Raw genomic sequence first — 16164 nt, 5'->3', positions numbered from 1 at the left:
ACCGAGGACTCGGCATTTCCCGCACGCCGCCTGCTTCCAGGAGGGAAATCCCTGGACACGCAGCCTTTTCCCGTCTGGCCCCGCCCTGAGACGTGGGCAGGGCAAGACCCCGCCCCTTCCTGGGAGCCATCTCCGCCCAAGCCCCGCCCCTTAGGGCTCTCCCGCTGCTTCGGGAGTAGGCAGAAACCCGGGGAGTGGGGGCGGGATGTGTGGGTAGCGGGGGACGCTGGCGGGAGGATGGCCAGGCAGGCGAGGGCACCGGACCCGGACCCTGGCGTCCAGCACGCCCGAGTTCAGCCCTGCCCGCCTTCTCAGGGGCTTCCATTCATTCTGGGCCAAAAGTGAATTGCCGCCCCCGCCCCAAACTGATGTAGTCTCGCGGACTGAGGTCTCGGAGGAGGCCGTTCTGGAGTGAAGGGACCGCCTGGCTGACGACAGCCCTGGGGATGGAGGGGAGAAGGGACCGAGATGGACAGTTCTGGACCCGGGAGCATCTGTTCTTAAGGCGAGGGTCTGGGAACCCTGGACAAAGATTTGGTATTTCCAGATTGTCCAGGTGTCCAGAATCACATTCCGGAGGGTGCAGAGTGAGAATCCGGAAGTCCCAGGATTATTTGGTGGGGTCCAGGTGCCCAGGGTCACATTCTGGGAGGCGCAGAGTCTGGGGCCCCCGGCATTGAGGTGTGGGTGCCCAAGAACTCCTGGGGCACAGATTAGGTAGAGTCTAGGTGCGCAGGATGATATTTTGGGGTGCGCACACTGAAAGCCTGCGGACTCCTAAGTGAGCCGGGGGCCTGGCATCACACCAATGCCCCCAGCATCGAGCGCTGGGGGACCCTGGCCAGGCGCCGGGAGGCGGCTCCGGGCGGCGCCGCGGGGGACCGGGTGGGGGCCTGCGGCCGGCCAGGGGCGGAGAAGCGGGGGGTCGGGGTCCCTCCCCCTGGCGCGGGCTCAGGAATCCGCTGAGGGGCGGGCGGAGGCGCCGGGGTGGGCCGCGCCGCGGCGGGCGGGCGGGCGGGGGGCGCTTCCTGGGGCCGCGCGTCCAGGGAGCTGCACCGTCCGCTTGTCCGTCTGCCGCAGGCACTGCCGAAGCCAGCCGAGCCGCCGGAGCCGCGGGCCGCGGGGCCGTCGCGGGCCCAAGTGAGTGGCCGTCCATGGGGGGAGGGCGCGAGCCAGAAGTCTAGGCCGAGTCGGCGTCAGCAAGGAGCCGAGAGGCCCGCGCTCCCCGGCCGGAGCCACAGGGGGACCGGGCGGGGGCGGGGCGGCCCCAGGCGAGTGGGCCCTGAACCCCGGCCCGCGCGAGGAGTGGGCCCTCGGCCCAGGGAGGCTCCGGGGCCCCAAGCGCGGTCCCAGACGGGAGGCGGCAGGGGCTGGGGCTCAGAATCCTGGCACAGGGTTTGGGGGTTGCTGTGGCAGAGGCGCCCTGACCCCTGCCCACCACCTCCCAGCCCCAGGATGCTCCCCTTCGCCTCCTGCCTCCCCGGGTCTCTACTGCTCTGGGCGCTGCTGCTGTTGCTCTTGGGGGCAGCGTCTCCCCAGGATTCCGAGGAGCCCGACAGCTACACGGTGGGGACAGTGGGGCCACTGGCCTGGGCTGGGTTGGGCAGGGACACCGAGGCCAGGATCCTGGGGTGGCTGCTGCTGGGGAAGATTGTGCCCTCCCTTGGTTGGTGGAGCAGTTGGGGCCATTGTCTGGAGCAGGCCAGGAGGGTGGCCCGGCTTGGGCCTTGGTCTCGGCCTGGTCAGTTAGAGGGGACCAGGGGTGACCACTGGCCACCTCTGGTTCCCCTTGTAGGAATGCACAGATGGCTATGAGTGGGACCCTGACAGCCAGCACTGCAGGGGTGAGTATGCTTGGGGGCCGACCTGCCCCGGAGAACCGGAAAGGGGATCACAAAGCCCAGCTCCTAGAGCTGCTGCAGGAGCCCTGTGGCTGTCCCTTACTCCGCTCTGCCTGGCCGTATGTCGCCTGCTCTGGTTCTCAGGAGGCCAGCTTGGCTGGAGGTGGAGAAGCCATCCAGGTCCCTCCCCCTCAGAGAAGCCCAGGGCACCCTTACCCAACCCAGCCCCTAGAGTCCAGAGACCAACAGGGCGCTGACCACAGGACTGGTTCCTGGACACCTCATTTAATCACTCTGCTATCTTGCTCTGCACCATCACAGCCCTGGGCAAGCAGTGCGAGGGGGGCGCGCGGTCAGGAGGCCTGCACATTACTCTTAGGTTGAGTCAGGGCCGAGGCTTCAGGGAGGGATAGAGACCCTCTTGTGGGCAAGAGAATGGGGGTGACCGGGGGAACAGCTGCCCCACCATCAGCCCTGGCAGGCCCCAGGAAGGGGTCTGGGGCAGGCAGCCTTAGTTTGTGGAGTAGAGAGGGAAGGCCCTGCCGGATCACACAGCTTAGAGCAGGCTAAACTGGACTCCTGCCTCCCCTGCCCTCCACGGTCCACCCTTGGAGACTGGCTGTGCCCAGCAGGCCCCTCTCCGCAGATGTAAATGAGTGCCTGACCATTCCTGAGGCCTGCAAGGGGGAAATGAAATGTATCAACCATTACGGGGGCTACCTGTGCCTGCCCCGCTCGGCTGCTGTCATCAATGATCTGCACGGAGAGGGACCCCCACCACCTGTGCCCCCTGCTGAACATCCCCACCCCTGCCTCCCGGGCTATGAGCCCGATGAGCAAGAGCGCTGCGTGGGTGAGTAGGCTGCCAATCTTTCTAACAGGTGTCTAGAATTGCCTTTTAAAAACTCATACCTCATGTTCCTCCCTTGCTCAAAAGCCTCCTCAGGGCACTGGAATAACATCCAGACCCTTGCCCAGGTCCTTACCTGCCACTGGTGGTCCCAGTTCCTGTGCCCGACCCTCTGCCCAGCCCCCCGCACCTCGACTGCTGCAGATGGCGTGCAAGAGCTCTGCCCCTTGGCCTCTGCTCTGGCCCTGCCGGGTCTGGACCCCACTCCTGGGAGGCATGAACCTTGGAGAAAGGCCTGGAGTCAGTGCCCCTGGGAGTATGGGCAGGGCTTTGTCCTATGTATCCCTGACTTGGGGTCTCCCAGCTTACGGGTGCCTTTCTCTTTAGCTCCAGGCTAGTAAACTCTTATTTGTGCTGTTGGGCGATGGATCCACATGTTCCTGTTTTGGGGGTGTCAGTCACCCACACACTCAGTTGAGTGGTACCCAACCTGTGTCCTCCCACGTGGAGGAGTCTTGTCATGTTGGGTGGTGCACGGGCTCCCAGGCAGGGGCTGAGCAGTGTGTCTTGCAGACGTGGACGAGTGTGCCCAGGCCCTGCACGACTGCCGCCCCAGCCAGGAGTGCCATAACCTGCCTGGCTCCTACCAGTGTACCTGTCCCGATGGCTATCGCAAGATCGGGCCTGAGTGTGTGGGTGAGTCTGGGCCTGTGGCCTGGCTTTCACCCCAGCGCTGACCCCCATTCCAACCCACCCCCAGGTTTCACTTCCGCTCCCTGCCACCTCTGCCTGAGCCACCAGACAGAGCTGTATGCGTGTAGTGTGTGAGTCCTGCCTGATCTGTCCTGGCCCAGGCCCCCAGACTCAGGCAAGACGGTGGATGATGAGGCAGGGTCCCAGCTGGCTTGGATGGCACCTGACTTCTGCCCTCCCCTGTCCTTCCCCTGCCTGCATCCCAGATATAGACGAGTGTCGGTACCGCTACTGCCAGCACCGCTGCGTGAACTTGCCTGGCTCCTTTCGCTGCCAGTGTGAGCCGGGCTTCCAGCTGGGGCCCAACAACCGCTCCTGTGTGGGTGAGGCTGGGCTGGGCCAGGCTCGGGGTCCTGGACAGAGGGCTGCGAGGCGGGGGAACTCCTTTCCTGATCAGCCCAGGTGCAGTGGGGGCTCTGGGCTGCTCCTTGGTTTTCATCCCTCCCCTGTATTCCTGGCACCCCCAGATGTGAACGAATGTGACATGGGGGCTCCGTGTGAGCAGCGCTGCTTCAACTCCTATGGGACCTTCCTATGTCGCTGCCACCAGGGCTATGAGCTGCACCGGGACGGCTTCTCCTGCAGTGGTGAGCGCTCCACCCCCAACACTGGCTCCCCCCTGGTCTCCACTGGTCTCTGCTGGTTCCCCAGGGCCTGTGTCATGCCTAGCCTCTTGCCACACAGCCCTCCATTTGATGCCTCTAATGTCCCATCCACCCAGCACCCATGTCCCTCCTGTGTACTCTATCCCAGCAGGGGGCAAGGCACTTGCAGAGCTGCCCAGCAGAACTTGCAGCCTGCTGGGGAAGGCATGGAGGGGAGCAGTTAGGTCCCCACTGAAGCTCGGTAGAGAGATTGAGCAAAGATGGAGGTGCACCCCCTCCCTGGGAGTCAGGCTGATATGTGTGCAAATCCTGGACGAGGGAAAGTCACTTTTCTCTCTGAGTCCATTTCTTCTTCTGTAGAATGGGTTGTCTTGAGAATTAAATGAGAAAACGACAACAGTCAAGACCTTATACCGTCCCAAGGAGCAACGTTTTACAAAGTGAATTAGCATTTATTGAGAACCTGCCCTGTGCAGTCTGCCAACAATCCTGTGAGACTGTTCTTGTTGTTCAGTCATTAAGTCGTGTCTGACTCTTTGCAATTCCATGCCAGGCTTCCCTATCCTTCACTGTCTCCCGGAGCTTGCTCAAACTCATGTCTGTTGAGCCGGTGATGCCATCCAACCATCTCATCCTCTGTCACCCCCTTCTCTCCTGCCTTCAGTCTTTCCCAGCATCAGGGTCTTTTCCAATGAGTCAGTTCTTCACATCAGGTGGCCGAAGTATTTATCTCACATCCTATGAAATAAATATGAGTTTTTCCTTCTCTGCAGATTGACATTAATACCTCCCTCAAGTTTTTTGGGGAGATAATTACAAAGAATAAGATAAAGTACTTCAATGAAGAGAGGTTGAGTGACTTGCCCAGGGTCACATAGCTGGGGTGAGGTGCGGCCAGGGCTCTCTCTCTCTGTCAACTAGCCAAGTACCCTGTTTCTGTTAAGCTTTGTGCTTTGCTGCCAAGTTAAGACCCCACTGGTGCCTGGCTCGGTGCCGGGCAGCATAAAGGACACAGAGGAGAAAACCTGGCTCCTGCCTGCTCTGCTCACAGTTGGCAGGAGGTGACTGCTTGGGCGGATCGTAGGTTGCAGGAATCGGGCAAAGTGTTGAAACCCAGAGCAGTCTGCGGTGCGTCAAGGGCTTATCCGGCCTAATCCACTTACTTACTGAAAGGAAACAGAGGTTCCTCAAACTCGGTCAGTAGGATTTAAAGCCAAACCTCTAGATTCCCAGTCCTCTCATTTAGTATCATCTTAGTTTCGGGGCAGAGACAGGTCTATGAGTGGGGCAGTCTTTTTTTTTTTTTTTTTTTCTTTTGGCAGCACTGAGTCTGTGGTGTGTGGGCTCAGTAGTTGAGCCCTACAGGCTTACTTGCTCCGTGGCATGTGGGTTCTTAGTTCCCCAGTCAGGAATCGAACCCACGTCCCCTGCATTGAAAAACGCATTTTTAAAAATACATTATTCATGTTTGGTTGCGCTGGGTCTTCGTTGCTGTGCCAGGGCTTTCTCTAGTTCTGGTGCGTGGGCTTCTTGTTGCGATGGATTCTCTTGTTTCAGAGCACAGATTCTAGGTGCAAGGGCACAGCTGTGTTGTGGCACGTGGGCTCAGCTGCCCTAGGGCATGTGGGGTCTTAGTTCCTGGACCAGGGATCGAACTTGTGTCCCCTGCATTGGCAGGCTGATTCTTAACAACCAGACCACAAGGGAAGTCCCCTGGGCAGTCCTTTCTTGAACCCTCTGTCCCCTGCTGAGCTGCAGGGTTTTTCTCTTCTGCCTCTTCTTGTACTGAGCCTAACCTGGGGCCAGGCTCTCTGGATAAGCCCGTGTGGGGCGGAGCTAGGAGGCCGCCCCGGCCCTGTCCTCAGCCCCACCCTCCCCCAGATATCGATGAGTGCAGCTACTCCAGTTACCTCTGCCAGTACCGCTGTGTGAACGAGCCAGGCCGCTTCTCCTGCCACTGTCCACAGGGCTATCAGCTGCTGGCCACACGCCTGTGCCAAGGTATAGGTTGCCTGGGTAGAGTGGGCAGGGGGGGTGTGAGGAGCTGGTGGCCTGGTATCTGGGTTCCAGCCCCTCTCCCCTGGCACAGACATTGACGAGTGTGAGTCGGGTGCGCACCAGTGCTCTGAGGCCCAGACTTGTGTCAACTTCCACGGGGGCTACCGCTGTGTGGACACCAACCGCTGTGTGGAGCCTTACGTCCAGGTGTCCGACAAGTGAGTCAATGCCACGCCAGGCCACGGGAGAAACTACAACTCCCAGAGAGCTCTGCGGCTGCCTGGCACCTATTTGGACTGGCAAGTCCTGAAAGCTGATGGGAGTTGTAGTCCTTCGTGACTAAACCACACACACCGTTCTAGCAGGAGTAGGAAGATCCTTGATTTTGGGGGGGTGGGCCAAATTTGGGGGATGGGCTAGAACCTCATTCGTGTCCCCATCTTGGGGTCTCCAGTCGCTGTCTCTGTCCGGCCTCCAACCCCCTGTGCCGGGAGCAGCCCTCATCCATCGTGCACCGCTATATGAGCATCACCTCGGAGCGGAGCGTACCGGCGGACGTGTTCCAAATCCAAGCAACCTCCGTCTACCCTGGTGCCTACAATGCCTTTCAGATCCGTGCTGGAAACTCACAAGGAGACTTCTACATTAGGGTAAGGCTCTCCCTAACCCCACCCCTCAAGTGACTTGCATAATCCCCAACTTGAGTTCCAGGAAATCTTAAGTGGAAGACTCAACTATGCCATCATACCCTGCCTCTCCTCTGAAAGTAACCCCTAACCCCAGGGGTCAGTTTCTGTAGAAAGGTAGGAGTGTTATAAATTGGTACAAACTACAGATAGTTAAACGCAATCTTAGCAAGGCACTCAGACGCTGGGGTTTGAGTCCCTGCACTGGTCTGCGTATCCGGCTTGGATTGCTTCACCCTTAGGATAAGGGGCTGGCTTGAGAGGCTGAAGGTAACAGACGCAGCAGAGTGTGAGAAGGCAGGCAAGTGGAGCTGGGTCTTGGAGGGAGAGAGGCAGCAGGGGCTAGTACAGGGCCTGGGGCCTGAGACTCCAGCTCTGGGCTAGTGGAGCTGAGGAGGGAGCAGTCCAGATGTGACTCACAGTGAGGGCATTAATGCTTTGTCTGGTACCAGTGCTGGCTTTCTCGTTCTGGAATTGAGTGTTTTGAAGGAGAGTCTACCTGCCCCAGATCACCAAAGGCCCTACTGTTGCCAAGAATCTCACCCTGGGCCTTGAATCATCAGCTGACCGTGGTTGACAAAAGAACAACTAGCTGAAAAGGGCGGGCAGAGCACCAGGAGGGTATTTCTTTGGGGCAGGGTGCAGATGTCAAGGGGGTCGGGGAGCTGGGTGAGGGCCTGGGGTTGCAGGCTGGCCAGGGCACTCCACTGTGCAGCCAACTGGTTGTGGGTGCCAGACGCGGGGCAGCGAGGTCATGCGGGAGTAGGTTCTGGTGCGTACATTGATGCAATCCACATGTCCCCCCCCCCCCCCCACTGTACCCTGCAGCAAATCAACAATGTCAGCGCCATGCTGGTCCTCGCGCGGCCTGTGACGGGCCCCCGGGAGTACGTGCTGGACCTGGAGATGGTCACCATGAACTCCCTCATGAGCTACCGGGCCAGCTCTGTACTGAGACTCACCGTCTTCGTGGGGGCCTACACCTTCTGAGGGGGGGTGGGGGGCCCTCAGGGAAGGGGAGGTTCTCTGTAGCTGAGGAGCCTGGGGCTCAGGGATGACTGTGTTCTGCTAAAAGGAAAGATGCTCTTGTGAAGGGTAGTAGAGAGAGAAAGGCAATAAAGGGAGAAAGAAGGAGTTCTGGTGGCTGAGGTGGGGGGGTCACACTGCAGTGAACCCCGGAGCGGGGAAAGGCCAGGCTCATGGGAGGGGGGCCACGTCCACCTAAAGGCAGGGCGTGTTTCTGCCCAGGCTGAAGGGCCCCATTGACAGGAGCTGGGAGCTGCACCCCCAAGGCTGGGACTGGCCTACATACCATGGGCACCAGAATCACCCAAGCAGCGAGGAGGTAACGAGGCTGCAGACTCCAGGCCCCAGCCCAGAAACTTGGACTTGGCTGGTCTGCAGCGGGCTGAAGAATCCTGCTCTAGACAGTGCCAGGAGGCCCTGGGTTTCAATCCCAGCTTGGCCTCAAACTATCAGTTTGGAGAAATCCTAGCAGCTCTCTGAGTCTCAGTGTTCCAATCCATAAAATGAGGCCACTGGATTGTTAGCGCTTTATAAACTTTTCTTTTCCAAGCTACAGAACTTCTCATCAAAGGAAATTTTATTTGATCAGAGAACTCTGATGACATGAACTCGATTCAACGTTGCAATGCCTCCCTGACTCCGTCTCCCTAGCAGTGCTCTGAAAGGGAACCCCAAGGGTCCTGAGGAGCTCAGTTTTAAAAACTGGACATGACAGTCTCCCCAGTTCCTGGATATTTTTCAAAACCCCTGGGGCCTGGTATCCCCTTCTAACACGTAGAAATGCACACACTTAAGATTTACTGTAGTCCAAAGATTCTGCTTAAAAGACTGGGTGGTCTGGGAAGATGGGGGTCTGTCTTGCGGCATACATAGCTCAGGTCAGAGGGCCATAGCTGCAGTAGAGCTGTGACAAGGTCCTGCTCAGAACGGGCCCCAGATTCCTGTGCAGAGAGAGAGGCAGGTAGGAGTCAGGCCCTGGCCGAGGGCAGCCCACCTACCCCCTGCAGGCTCTGCCTCCTGCCCTCACCTCTGCAGCGGCCCACACTTGATGGTGCTCAGCAGCATTTCCTGTTCCTTTGGGGTGGCACAGGCATCATAGGCAGCCAGTAAGCTGAGGGCGGGATGGGGAGTTGGATTTTCTAAGTCTTGACAACAGCTGACTGCTAGCCCACCCTGAGTAGCTCAGGCCAGAATCACGGGAGACAGGCTAGAAGGGGTCAGCCTGGGTGGGAGGAGTCAGGACCACGGCCGCCCTTCCGAACCCGGCCTTCAAGGCCCTGCTCCATCCTGCTCACCCTCCTTTCGTGCTCCTGCAAGTGTTTTCCCAGAACGGCTGCTCTTGGCCCAGTCTTCATGGTCTACCCACTCCTCCAGGAACCCTTCTCTGCTACATGCCAGGTCTCTCCCCCTCCCCAGTGCCCGAGATTCTGTCTGGTCTTGGGTAGCTCTGTCTTCCTCACCACCTGACCTCCATGAACCCTTCAGGTGTCAGCGGGGTCAGTCCACCCCTCATAGCACCCAACCACCCACAAGGCACTGGTTGAGCTGATGCCCATGCTGAGAGGGGGGATGCGGGCGACAGCAGAGGACAGGGGTTCCGTGAGCACCTACCTGGCAGGGCTGCTGTACCGGGCCACCAGGGCTGCTGCCTTCTCCCCGCTCACCCCACGCACCTGCATGAGCTGCCTGGCAAACACATCCCGAACAGACTGGGCCTGCAGTGGGGGCAGTGCTGCATCAGGAGTGGTGGGGGGCCGGAGCCTGGGCGGAGGAGGGGCTGGGCGGAGGCGGTACCTTGTTCTTCATGGCTCCCGCGTTGAAGTCGCTGAAGGTGAGGAGCGAGCAGAGCGGGTTTGGGGAGGGCCCGGCCTTTGATTCAGGGTCCCCAGAGGTGCCCCAGGGGCGGCTGCGGACGGTGTGACCCTGAGGGAAGAGCGGACTGAGGCCCGGCCAGAGCTCTAGGGGCCACCACCAGCCAGGCCTTGCCCCATCCCAGGCCTCAGGGGGCCAGCCTGAGACCAGGGAGCTCAGTCTCCTCGCCTTCCTCGCGGGAGCACAGCACCCAGGTGAGGGGCCGGTGGTGAACAGACGGTGCCTGGTGGAGTCTGCTCACCTGGTAGAGCCTCTGCAGGCCCCGCGTCAACAGGGCCAGGTAGGCAGCCGACTCCTTAATGTCCGCTGTGCGCTTCACAAAGAAGCCGTCGATGACCTGGGGAAGGGGAGCCACAGGAGCAGGCAGCTCCTAAGCGGAGCCACCGACCGCAGGCCCCCTGCCAGCCCGGCCCGCCCTCCCGGCTCACCTGGGTGTTGGTGACAGCCTGCAGCAGTGTGCTCTCAGGGAGGCTGAGGCTGCGCGCCGAACCATGCTCCTCCACCAGGTACACTCGGCGCCCCAGGCCACAGCGCTTCAGCCGGAACTGGGCAGGCAGACAGGGGTCGGGCAGGTCAGGCCTGGATGCTCATACGCTAAGTGTCCACCACGCCACCCTCAAAAGCGTCATGAGACCCTGGTCCCACCAGTTCGCCAGCCACTTCATCCTCCCGAGCTTCTCCACCTGCCTCACAGGGGCCTCCACACCCTGGCTTACGCTGCTGCTCTCCCATGGAAAGCCCCACCACCATCTGAGTGATGCCCATCCCTCCTCAAGCCTCCCTTGGCCTACATGTGGCCTCACCGTGGGGTCAGCCCAGCAGCCAGCCCGGAGACAGAGCCCCTGCAGCCCCACCCTGGAGAGGAGAGCCTTGTCAACTCTGGACTGCAGGAGCTGGACCCCCTAGGGGTCCTTAATGTGCTCCTCAGCTCCGCCCAGGGACCCTGCACACCTACTGTGTGCCCAGAGGGGCCCAAGGGAGTTTGAGTTCAGGCCACCCTGGACCAGCTCAAGAGGGGATGTGGCTGGAGTTGCAGGAGCTCTGCCTGGAGACCACCCGGAAGTGCCCCCGAGCGGGTGGGGGAGTGAGCCCCGTGACGGACCTTCTGCTCCCGGAAGCGGCCATCGATGATGCTGCTGCACAGGTCATCCAGCCGCTTTCGCTCCACGATGTGGTCCAGGACTAGCTCTGCAGGTCGTGCTGCCCAGAGGCCAAGAAGGATCCCGTTAGCTCATAGCCCCTCACCCACCATGCCCTGCCTCTGGCCTCCACCTGCCTGTCCGCACCCCTTACCTGGGTCTCTGGGACTGGTCTCTTGGGCCACCCACACGAAGTCCCCGACGTGCAGCTTGCGTACCATGTGTGTCACGTGCAGCCGCTGCAGCTCTCGGAGCAGGTCTGGCCTGTGGCCCGCCCTGGAGTTGCACGTGGGAGGCCCAAGTCAGCATCGGCCATCATCCCCCGACTCTCTCCCTCACCAGGCCCACCTTGCTCACCCCTTGGTCTCGCCGACGTCCACACACAACAACACCCTGTACTCTCCAGGCCCCAGCTCCAGCAGGGGCTGTTGGGCGCTCCCTTCACTGGCACCACTACCAGGGAGAAGAGGCGGGTGTTGGCTGCAGCCAGGCCGGGACTGCTGTTCCCCTAACCCACGGAAGGCGGGGCCGCCACAGCTCAGCTGGAGCCGCTGGAGGGAGGGTGGGGTCTCGGCCTCATTTCGGGGACCCCTCCTGCTCCCCTCTTCTCCCCCTCACTCCCTCCTCCTCACAGCTCAGTGGAAGCCGTTTCTGGCACTTCAGGCTCCTCCCCAGGGGGCTCCTCCGGCCCGCTGCCCATATTCAGCAAGCTCAGGCCCTCTGAGTCAGCCAGCTTCTGGGCCAGCTCCAGACCCTGCGGGGTCAGTGAGTACCTGGCGGGTGGAGAAGAACACAGATCTCCCTTTTTCACTCATGCCTGGCAGGCTCTCCTGCTGGCCCCCCCAGCTACACTGGCCTCACCCGCCTTGGCGACCTTTTACAAACAAGCCCCGGGTCTCCCCAACCTCCTTCCTTCCGGCCAAGTTCTCGCCCCCCAGATCAGCTTCCCCTGGACCTGCCCAGGGCCGTTCCTCAGGTTGACAACAAGCACATCTCTGACTGCACAGCCACCCTCAGCATGGCATGCCTGCTCTCCCGCCCTGTCTCCCGCACCCTAGGAGTTTGCCCCACCTAGCTGGCTGGTGTGTCCTGAGGACCAGGTTCCTGTGGAGGAGGGAACGGAGGGCTGGCCAGGGGCGAGCATTTCCAGAGGCCACCTGTTCATAGGGGAGGAAACCCTTAGAGAGCTCCCAGGTCTACCACAGGCCCACTCCTCGTGCCCCATGCTGCTGCTTTCTCCCAAGGGGAGCCTCTGGAGGGCTCAGGGGCAGATGCAGAGCCACTTGCCTCCATTCTCGCCCCTGTGCTTACCCTGGGAACCTTTGGGGCACACCTCTGCAACAGCTCCTCCTTGGTGAGGAAGCCCTGGCCGCTAGGATTCTGTAACCAAGACAGAAACGTAACCAACATAGTGCCCAGGCAGCAGGCCCACTGCCTCAGTCCCCCGACTCCCAGCCTGGCAGGTGCTCACCAGGTGCTCCCTGTACAGCTGCAGCAGGACTGCACGTGCTCCCGAGTGCCGAGTTGGCCAATAGCTGCCAGGCCCTCCTGCTTTAAGCTGGGTTGGGACCTGAAAGGTACAGGGGGGTGGGGCTGAACCCAAAACCAACCAGCTGTTGTAGACAGATTCGCTGGCAGAGCTGAGGTTCAGGTCCTATCTCAGCAGGTCAAATAACCCTGGGCAAGTCACTCAGCGAGGCTTCCTGGGTGGCCCAGATGGTAAAAGAATCCACCTGCAATGTGGGAGACCTGGCTCCAATCCCTGGGTTGGGAAGACCCCCTGGAGGACAGCACAGCAACCCACTCTAGTATTCTTGCCTGGAGAATCCTGTGGACAGAGGAGCCTGGCAGGCTGCAGTCCACGGGGTCACAAAGAGTCTGACACAACTGAAAGGCTAAGCACAACACAAGTCACTCAGCTGTCTCTCTAGTTTTTGCAACTAGTTTGTAACTGTCTAGTTTGTCACACAGGCCACGTGACAGGATGATCTCCTGCAAACCTGGGATGAGACGGTGGACAGTCTCAGGGGATGGGGTTGGGGCGTAATCTACCTGGCCCAGCCTCAGTTCTCGCACAGGACAGAGGAGGTAAGGCAAGAAGACTCAACAGCAAATTCTACAACTTACTGGGCTTAGCCCCCTGAATGGCTTGATCATGGAACTCTCTCAACTGACTGTATTATAAGTCAGATTTCCCTGGTGGCTCAGACGGTAAAGCATCTGTCTACAATGCGGGAAACCCGGGTTTGATCCCTGGATTGGGAAGATCCCCTGGAGAAGGAAATGGCTATCCACTCCAGAACTATGGCCTGGAAAATCCCATGGACAGAGGAGCCTGGTAGGCTACAGTCCATGGGGTCGCAAAGAGTCTGATACGACTGAGCGACTTCACTATCCACACCTACAGATGAGAAAAGTAAATTGCCCAGAGCCAGGTGGGATTAGGACCCAGCACAGCTAAGTCCCCCAAGCCAGAAAAATCTTACTCCTGGTGCTCCTGCTTTCCCCTCTACTCCCCCTGCTCCTTCCTCACTGGTATGGAAGAGTCCTGAACTTCAGCAGGTGGCCTTTCCCGGGCTGGGCTCTTGGTTCCGGACGGTGAATACGGGGCATGGTCACCTGTGGGAAGAAAAGAGCGTCAACCCCGGACCCTGGAATCCAGCAGGCAGGATGCTGCCAGCTCAAGTGGTTGGTGAGAGCAGTCGGGCTCTGAAAGAGCCACTAGCCCCAGGTCAAAGAGCAACTTGAACTTGAACAGATGAAGCCAAGGTATCCTGGGTGGGTACAAAGGCTGCACCTGGGGGAGGCTCAGGGGATTACCGAATCCTCCCAGCGCTCACCAGCTGATGCTTTGTGCTGCTGCAGTCGCCGGTCCAACATACGGCAAAGCCCGTCTCCGAAGTGCTGGAGGATCTTAGCTTCCTTGCCGCTGCGCAGGGGCAGTGGATACCGCCGGAGGGAGCGCAGCGCCTGGCGGGGGTAGTGGGTATAGGATTGGGTCAGGGTGGGCCTGGCTGTTCGTCCCGGCCTGCACCTGTTCCCCATCCGGCCCGGCCAGAACCCACCTTCTGAAACACAAATTGCGTGCGGCGCCCTCTGCTGGCTGCCTCGTCCCGCCACTCGGTTAGCCAGCGTACGAAGAGAGGGTTGGGGCAAACAGGCAGCGGGCGTTTCCGGCCCAGCCGGACGGGCGCTGCCATGAGCCGCAGGGCGGTTCCTCTGGCGCCTCACGCCGGTAGGACTGAGATGCTGCTAGTTCTGGAGACGGGATTCGAACACCTGGTTCCGGGGGAGGAGGGCGGGGCCGCTCTAATTACGTGGTCCCAACGCGGGGCATTAACCAGAGGACAGCCTTCTGCCGCCCTCCCCGCCCCTGTACTACTCTTAAGTGGTTGGTACCGATTGCTGTATCTACCACCTTTCAACCTCCCGCCGTTCCCAGACAGGACCAGCCTTTTGGACGCGCCCCTCCTCCTTTACCAGGCCTTGACCGGCCTCTTCCTCTCACCACAGATTCCAGAGTGAGGGGTTGTCCTCTTTGTGCAGGGAAGGAGGGGGACAATGTGGACAGCGCCCCCTGTGGCTGGGAGGTCTGGCTGGGGCGGCGCGTACCGAGGTGATTTCAGTCTCGCTATAGCGGAGGACCGTGTAGACAACCTGGCTCGTTTTCTTTTTCTCCGCGCTCGCCTTACAGGTGGGGGAACAAATGCGTGCAGGTAGTTTTGTAGGAGGGACTTTATGGCAACCCACTCCAGCCTGGAAAATCCCAGGGATGGGAGAGACTGGTGGGCTGCCGTCTCTGGGGTCGCACGGAGTCGGACACGACTGACGCGACTTAGCAGCAGCAGCAAGCAGCAGCAGCACAGGGGATTGAGGACACAAAGGTAACTCGAGGAGCTGAAGAAGCCTTCGAGGAAACGGTTATCCTGAGCTGAGGCTCCTCCACCCTGGGCTATGGGGGAGGGCCGTGAAGCCGGGGACACGCAGGGAAGGCCTTCAAAGCTTGGAAGACAGGGAATAGGGACAGAGAACAAGTAGAAAGGGAACAAATAGGAGGTGCTAGATATCGGGAGCTCAGTCGGTAAAGAATCGGCCTGCAGTGCAGGAGACCTGGGTTCGATCCCTGGTGTCAGGAAGATCCCCTGGAGAAGGAAATGGCAACCCACTCCAGTATTCTCGCCTGGAGAATACTATGGACAGAGGAGCCTGGTGGGCTACAGTCCATAGGGTCTCAAGAGTCGGGACACGACTGAGCGACTAAACCACCACCAGACATCGGGGGATGTGAGAGGGGCTGAAATGTGCACGTTGTTGGATTCGGGGTGGCAGCCTGGGAGTAAGAAGCTCGGACAAAGGAAAACACTTCACCGTTTTTGTGACTCGTTGGAGGTGGGGGACCCTCGGAGGTTAAGATGGAAACTATCCACAGGGGTCCCAGTTGAGCCCGAGTCTACTCAGTGAGTTAGAGCAGCCGTCAGGGGTTGTTCCGGAAGTGGAGAGATGCAGATCGGGGGCCGAACCGGAGCGGAACGGAGCGGAGAGGCGAGCGCCAAGGCTCCAGGCTCGCCCTTTCAAGCCCCGCCCACCCCCGATCTTTCACCCGCTATCACGCTCCACACTCCCGCCTCCCGCCCGACGCTGCCTTATAAGGAGCCTGCCGCCGGCCTTCGGATTGGCCCCGCCCCCTTCAGTCTCTTGTCCTAATAAGGACATCTAGGGCATCCCGCAGCTAGGGGCGGGCGGGAGCGCGTCTCCAGGGTAACTGTGAAGTCTCCCTCCCCCTCCTCGTTGCTCTAGGAAACTCCGAAACTCTGCAAAGGTGGAGCCAGCCTTATCTCCGGCCCGGTCTCCAGCGGGAGGCGGCGGTTGAGCTGCGGCCCCCCCCATTGAGGCTCCTTCGGAGCTAGGTTGGTGAGCGGTGCGACGGGATGTCCCCGACTACAATCCCCAGCATGCTCTGCGACGTACCCCACTCGGGTGTCGCTAGCCGGGTCCTAAAGACCAGGCTTCCAGCTGTTTATTGTTCTATCCTTTATTTTGTGTGTAGGATCAATGCCCCGGGCCTCTTGTTTGAGACCTTGTCTTCTCTTCCTGCAGACTAAGAGGTCTTCGAGACCAACGAAGTGTTTCCGGAGTCCCCCAGCCCAGTTTGGTTTTTTTTTGAAGGTTATGCTCTCACAGAACTTTTGCCTCAATTTCTGAGGGTATTAACCATATGCCTGGTTACCAACTCGAGAATGAGATTCAAGTCTGGTTTAATATCTATTTCCTCTTTTCACTGTCTAGTAGAAAAGCACATACTCTTTGAATCGAATGCACAAAACCCCTTCTACCTTTATTGCCTTATTAATTTGCCAAACACCTTTTGGTACAAATCTTATTTCCAAACATTTC

The 16164-nt window shown here is 59.8% G+C and overlaps 2 protein-coding genes across 9 annotated transcripts; one reads left to right on the top strand and one right to left on the bottom strand.

The window, feature by feature from the left end:
- The first annotated feature begins 152 nt into the window (after nucleotides 1–152).
- EFEMP2 (EGF containing fibulin extracellular matrix protein 2) lies at nucleotides 153–7867 on the top strand. Of its 4 annotated transcripts, none has more exons than XM_060404319.1 (11): nucleotides 153–617; nucleotides 1081–1140; nucleotides 1796–1844; nucleotides 2488–2694; nucleotides 3265–3387; nucleotides 3651–3767; nucleotides 3912–4031; nucleotides 5931–6050; nucleotides 6139–6265; nucleotides 6502–6697; nucleotides 7562–7867. In XM_060404319.1, exons 1-11 carry the CDS (start codon nucleotides 447–449, stop codon nucleotides 7721–7723), a joined length of 1452 nt encoding a protein of 483 aa, XP_060260302.1. In that variant the 5' UTR covers nucleotides 153–446; the 3' UTR covers nucleotides 7724–7867. The 4 variants fall into 4 exon arrangements, with proteins under 4 accessions (XP_060260302.1, XP_060260303.1, XP_027815637.1 ...); XM_027959836.3 differs by lacking the exon at nucleotides 153–617 and adding an exon at nucleotides 1449–1566 and having other exon boundaries at nucleotides 1024–1140; XM_060404320.1 differs by lacking the exon at nucleotides 3265–3387.
- Nucleotides 7868–8318: 451 nt separating this feature from the next.
- Nucleotides 8319–15343, bottom strand: MUS81 (MUS81 structure-specific endonuclease subunit). Of its 5 annotated transcripts, none has more exons than XM_042237967.2 (17): nucleotides 14251–15343; nucleotides 13836–14049; nucleotides 13611–13740; nucleotides 13304–13389; nucleotides 12242–12340; nucleotides 12082–12150; nucleotides 11842–11927; nucleotides 11403–11543; nucleotides 11128–11223; nucleotides 10925–11046; nucleotides 10734–10831; nucleotides 10060–10176; nucleotides 9873–9968; nucleotides 9554–9682; nucleotides 9371–9474; nucleotides 8787–8870; nucleotides 8319–8700 (listed from the first exon to the last, which is right to left on the bottom strand). In XM_042237967.2, the coding sequence occupies exons 2-17, from the start codon at nucleotides 13968–13970 to the stop codon at nucleotides 8634–8636; spliced, it is 1659 nt and encodes a 552-aa protein (XP_042093901.1). In that variant the 5' UTR covers nucleotides 13971–14049; nucleotides 14251–15343; the 3' UTR covers nucleotides 8319–8633. The 5 variants fall into 5 exon arrangements, with proteins under 5 accessions (XP_042093901.1, XP_027815635.1, XP_027815634.1 ...); XM_027959834.3 differs by having other exon boundaries at nucleotides 14279–15343; XM_027959833.1 differs by having other exon boundaries at nucleotides 15139–15343.
- Nucleotides 15344–16164: the final 821 nt, after the last annotated feature.

The sequence above is a fragment of the Ovis aries genome, chromosome 21, assembly GCF_016772045.2.
Source record: "Ovis aries strain OAR_USU_Benz2616 breed Rambouillet chromosome 21, ARS-UI_Ramb_v3.0, whole genome shotgun sequence".
NCBI classification, from domain to species: Eukaryota; Metazoa; Chordata; class Mammalia; order Artiodactyla; family Bovidae; genus Ovis; species Ovis aries.
The sequence above is the reverse complement of the archived record's forward strand: the minus strand, read 5'-3'. Positions and strand labels throughout refer to the sequence as shown.

Bases quoted from the DNA above. Each gene is read 5' to 3' on its own strand.
- EFEMP2 (XM_060404319.1), top strand. From the start codon at position 447: ATGGAGGGGAGAAGGGACCGAGATGGACAGTTCTGGACCCGGGAGCAT. The intron at 3,768-3,911 runs GTGAGGCTGGGC...TGGCACCCCCAG, and splicing joins CAACAACCGCTCCTGTGTGG to ATGTGAACGAATGTGACATG. The intron at 6,266-6,501 runs GTGAGTCAATGC...TGGGGTCTCCAG, and splicing joins TACGTCCAGGTGTCCGACAA to TCGCTGTCTCTGTCCGGCCT.
- MUS81 (XM_042237967.2), bottom strand. From the start codon at position 13,970: ATGGCAGCGCCCGTCCGGCTGGGCCGGAAACGCCCGCTGCCTGTTTGC. The intron at 13,741-13,835 runs GTGGGTTCTGGC...TACCCCCGCCAG, and splicing joins CGCAATTTGTGTTTCAGAAG to GCGCTGCGCTCCCTCCGGCG. The intron at 11,544-11,841 runs GTGGGGCAAACT...TCCACCCGCCAG, and splicing joins AGGACACACCAGCCAGCTAG to GTACTCACTGACCCCGCAGG.